Below are 4,309 nucleotides of genomic sequence, written 5' to 3'. Positions count from 1 at the left end.
TGAAGGACACTGGACACTTCACCAAATATGGAAAGAAAGTAAGTACAATACTTCCACCACTTAAATCTCACTTGATCAAAACCTGTAAACAAATTAGACCTTAAGAAAAACCGTTAGGGATCTAAAGGCTTTGGATGATGCTAAGGTGGAGACTTAAATTGTTGAAGTCGGATGAATCGAAGTAATGCAGATCAGTCATAGTTAGGATTCGTTTCACCTCAGAATCAGGACCAAGGAGATTTCAACTCAAGTTTTGAAAGGACAGGGATTCTCTCAGATGCACCAGTGCGTCTAGTGTACATCCAATGCCTAGAAGTGTGTGGTCAAATGCTACCAATCATTCGATACACACTAGAAGCACTGATGCATTTGAAAAGAGATGGGTGAAGAGAGACCCCATCATCTATATTTTTTCTTATCCAAAACTAAACATGGAATTCCAAGATGATAACCCTCTTTTTTTTTTTAATCAATCAATCGTTCAAATTTCTTTTTCTATATTTGGATCTCTAATTGACTATATATCATAGTTAGCAAAAATGGCAATGGTAAGAAAACGGTATCAGATGATATAAATTTTTAACGGTTAAAAACTCCAAATGGTACAATAAAAAAAAAAAAAAAAGGTGCAAAACTCCAAATGGTGCGGTAAAAAATAGAGCCAAGGATTAAAGTATCGGTATCGGTCGTCGTATCGGTTGATCAAAATTAAGATACGTATCGGACAGTATCGTATCGTATCGGAGATACACTAAGATACGCTAAAGATACACACATAAATGGATATGAAACATTTTTTTAAACACTTTTGCATAAAAAATTTGTTAAAAAAAGCTATTGATAACATGTATTATGCATAAACACTAAATTGAGGGTATCGTACTAAGAATTCAATGTTTGTAGTTGTCCCATAAATGTAAAATCCTTATTCCCAACTTTGATTTTCACTTTAGTTAGAGAGAAATATGGCTGACAGCAACTTTGGAACAAAAACCCTTCAAAAAATCGTGTTTTTCTGAAAAATTACCCATTTTGGCCATTATATGACCATAGCGCACTGTATCGGTACATACCGATACTCACCGATACGTATCGATACTCACCGATACGTACCGATATATATCGATACTCACCGATACGTGCCAATATATACCGATACGTACCGATCGATACATACCGATACTCACCGATACGTACCAATACATACCGAAACGTACATTTTATCTCAATTTTATAATTTTCATAGTCGTATCGAGGCATATCGTATCGTATCGATGTGTATTGGTGGTATATTGATGCATATCGGTATGTATTGTAGGATATATATCGATACGAAAGGATTTTAAAAATTTCATGTATCCTATCGATCGGCTAAATTTAAGATACGTATCGGTATCGGAGATACTTAAAACCATGAATAGAGCACAACAAAAATAAAAAACAGATGGTACTAGTTTTAAATGTGTAGATAAAATTTATTAAAAAAAAGGACAAAAAAATGATTGTATACTTGTATAAACTCATATAAATTAATGAATTATTATATGAATACAAGTATCTAATCTTAAAAATAGCTATAATATCTAACATTAATGCATATATATTCCACAACCCATCTATATATAAGTATTGAAACATATAATCTAACATTTTTTTGATAAATGACATATCATCTAACATCAATTCTAAATTCATACAATATAATAAAAAAAATATTATTCATTCTTATCAACATAGTTAACACATTTTCGAAGTAATACATGTTCAATAAGAGTTAGGATTTGACTTCTCTATAATGCGAGATATCATGCAACGTCAGAGGATTTAAAGTTTTAAATACACTCCTCAACACACAAGCACGCATCCAAAACAATGCTGCGCCTGCGTTATGCTTACGCCTTACGGGGTGAGAAAATGGTAAATTTTGATGTGGTACCCCACAGAATTGGGAATACGCGGCCAGTGGGTACTGGGTACGGTAAAACAACATTCCTCAGGTTAATTAAAGGCCACGTGCCGCAAAACTAGATTTCTTTCTTTTTTATTTTAATTAAATAAGGGGCTAAAGTATGAGAGGAAGAGAGGATGCAGAGTATCCGAAGGAACAGTAGTGTCCCCAGCTGACCTAATGCGTGACATCTGATGCCAATGGGGCACGAGGGAAAATTAATCCATCCACGGTCCACCCACCCCTGACCCTTGCCCTTTATAACTTTCCGACACACATACCTTCTTGAGTCTTGACCTAAATGAAACGTAATCACAGGAGATTAGATTTATATTCTTATAATATTATAATTTTACCATATTTCTCACGGACCAGAAATGGTTCAATGTAATCAACCGTCAAAATCTCCCCCCTTCTTTTTGTTGAATTTCCTAAAATACCCTTACTGAGAATCTAAACCCTTTATTTTTTTTGGGTGACGAGAGAACCTCCCCTATTTTTTTATTATAAAATTACTAGTACGATAAGCATTGTATGGTACCAATTAAAAAGCAACGATTTAAGGGTAAAATAAAGCCATCACAGACCATCCACGTACAATGTACTCCCGGTCAAAGGTTCTCTAACGTGAGAAGATTTCTCATCCATCCGATCTTCCATGTCACCAGATCAAGACCCTTCAAGGTGCCTAATCAGTAGCTTTACTCTCCCAGTTTAAATGCCCCACTGGTTAGCTAGCAATAGACTCAAAAGAGTAGTAGTGAGTCAGTGATCACAGTGTAGTGTAACCCTAAAAACGCATGGAAGATGACAGGAGGAGGGGAAAGAAGGAAGAAGATAAGGAAGGAGGAGAAGGTGTTAAGTACAGAGGCGTGAGGAGGCGGCCGTGGGGTAAATTCGCGGCGGAGATTCGCGACTCCGACAAGCGTGGTGAGCGTGTATGGCTGGGGACTTTTAATACTGCAGAGGAGGCAGCACGAGCTTATGATCAGGCAGCTTTTCGTATGAGGGGTTCCTTTGCCATTCTCAATTTCCCAGATGAGTACCCTTCCTACTTACCTCCAGATGCAACTTCAGTTTCTTCTTCATCTTCAATGAATCAGAACAGAGGGAAGGAAGTCATAGAATTTGAGTACTTGGATGATAACCTGTTGGAGGAGCTACTTGCTACTGAGGAAGAGAAGGACAAGAAGAACAAGAAGAAGAACAAGAAAGGGTGAGTGAGATCATGCTTCTTATTAAGACTCATGGATGAGTTCTCTCTTCTTCCTTTGGTTAGTAATTTGAATGTTGAAATGAAAAGGATGATTGACTGATCATGATGATGATCATCCTCTAACAGTTACACTCTAGTGTTATACTGATGTAACATGGAGGCACTTTAGCTCAACTGTAATATTTACTAAATAAATACAGTTAAATAAAATCATCATAATCATCAACTTCCAATGTAAAAATCAAAATCAGTTGTTTAAATTTTCAAATAGAGTATACTTGATCTCGCTATCTTGAGATTTTCTCCATGGCTAAACCCAACTTGAGCTTGACATGGTATAAGAATGTTCAATCTCTCTCTCTCTCTCTCTCTCTCTCTCTCTCTATCTCTATCTCTCTCTATATATATATAGAGAGAGAGAGAGAGCATGTAACTCTCAATAGCAACTGTATTTTGGTTGGTGCATGCTTCTTGGGTAACCATTCCCATATATATATATATATATATGGTGCATGCTTCTTGGGTAACCATTCCCATATATATATATAAAAGAGGATCGTGGACAAAGGATGGTAAATTAAGATTGATAGGTGGCATTTTATGGCTCAGATAGTCCAAAATTGCAATAGTTCAAAAATTGGTATAGTTCAAAATTGATGATTGTACTCGATACCTTTTCCATCATCATCATGCTCTGACACTTTCGTTCCACTAGTTAGTGTTGAAATCTTCTCTGGTGTCTCCATTGAACCAGAGAGAGAGAGAGAGAGATGTGATGGCTTTTAGGAAGAATTCCTTGTCAGAGAGAGAGAGAAGAGAGAGAGATGATGGCTTTTAGGAAGAATTACTTGTGTGAGAGAGAGATGATGGCTTTTGGGAGGAATTCCTTGACTTAGAGATGATGACTCTCGGGGGGAGAGAGAGAAATAGAGGATGGTTTTTTGAGGAAGAATTCCCTGTCTCTGTGAGAGAGAGAGATAATGATGATGATGGCTTTTCGGAGGAATTCCTTTTGTCTTTTTTATTCTTTTGGAGAAAGTTGGAATAACCAGTGATTTTCTTTCTTAGCAATCTTCTCCAAATATTCTATTTCATTTGTTTTTGCTGATTTGGGAATCGGATTATGCTTTTCATTAGTACGATTA

The 4,309-nt window shown here is 36.4% G+C and overlaps 1 protein-coding gene across 1 annotated transcript; it reads left to right on the top strand.

Moving 5' to 3' along the window:
- The first annotated feature begins 2,748 nt into the window (after positions 1-2,748).
- LOC122078388 (ethylene-responsive transcription factor ERF096-like) lies at positions 2,749-3,317 on the top strand. Its single transcript, XM_042644357.1, has one exon. It carries the CDS (start codon positions 2,749-2,751, stop codon positions 3,166-3,168), a length of 420 nt encoding a protein of 139 aa, XP_042500291.1. The 3' UTR covers positions 3,169-3,317.
- The last annotated feature ends 992 nt before the right edge of the window (positions 3,318-4,309 follow it).

This window comes from Macadamia integrifolia, chromosome 5, assembly GCF_013358625.1.
Source record: "Macadamia integrifolia cultivar HAES 741 chromosome 5, SCU_Mint_v3, whole genome shotgun sequence".
Taxonomy (NCBI): Eukaryota; Viridiplantae; Streptophyta; class Magnoliopsida; order Proteales; family Proteaceae; genus Macadamia; species Macadamia integrifolia.
This window is presented reverse-complemented; position numbering and strand designations above follow the sequence as displayed.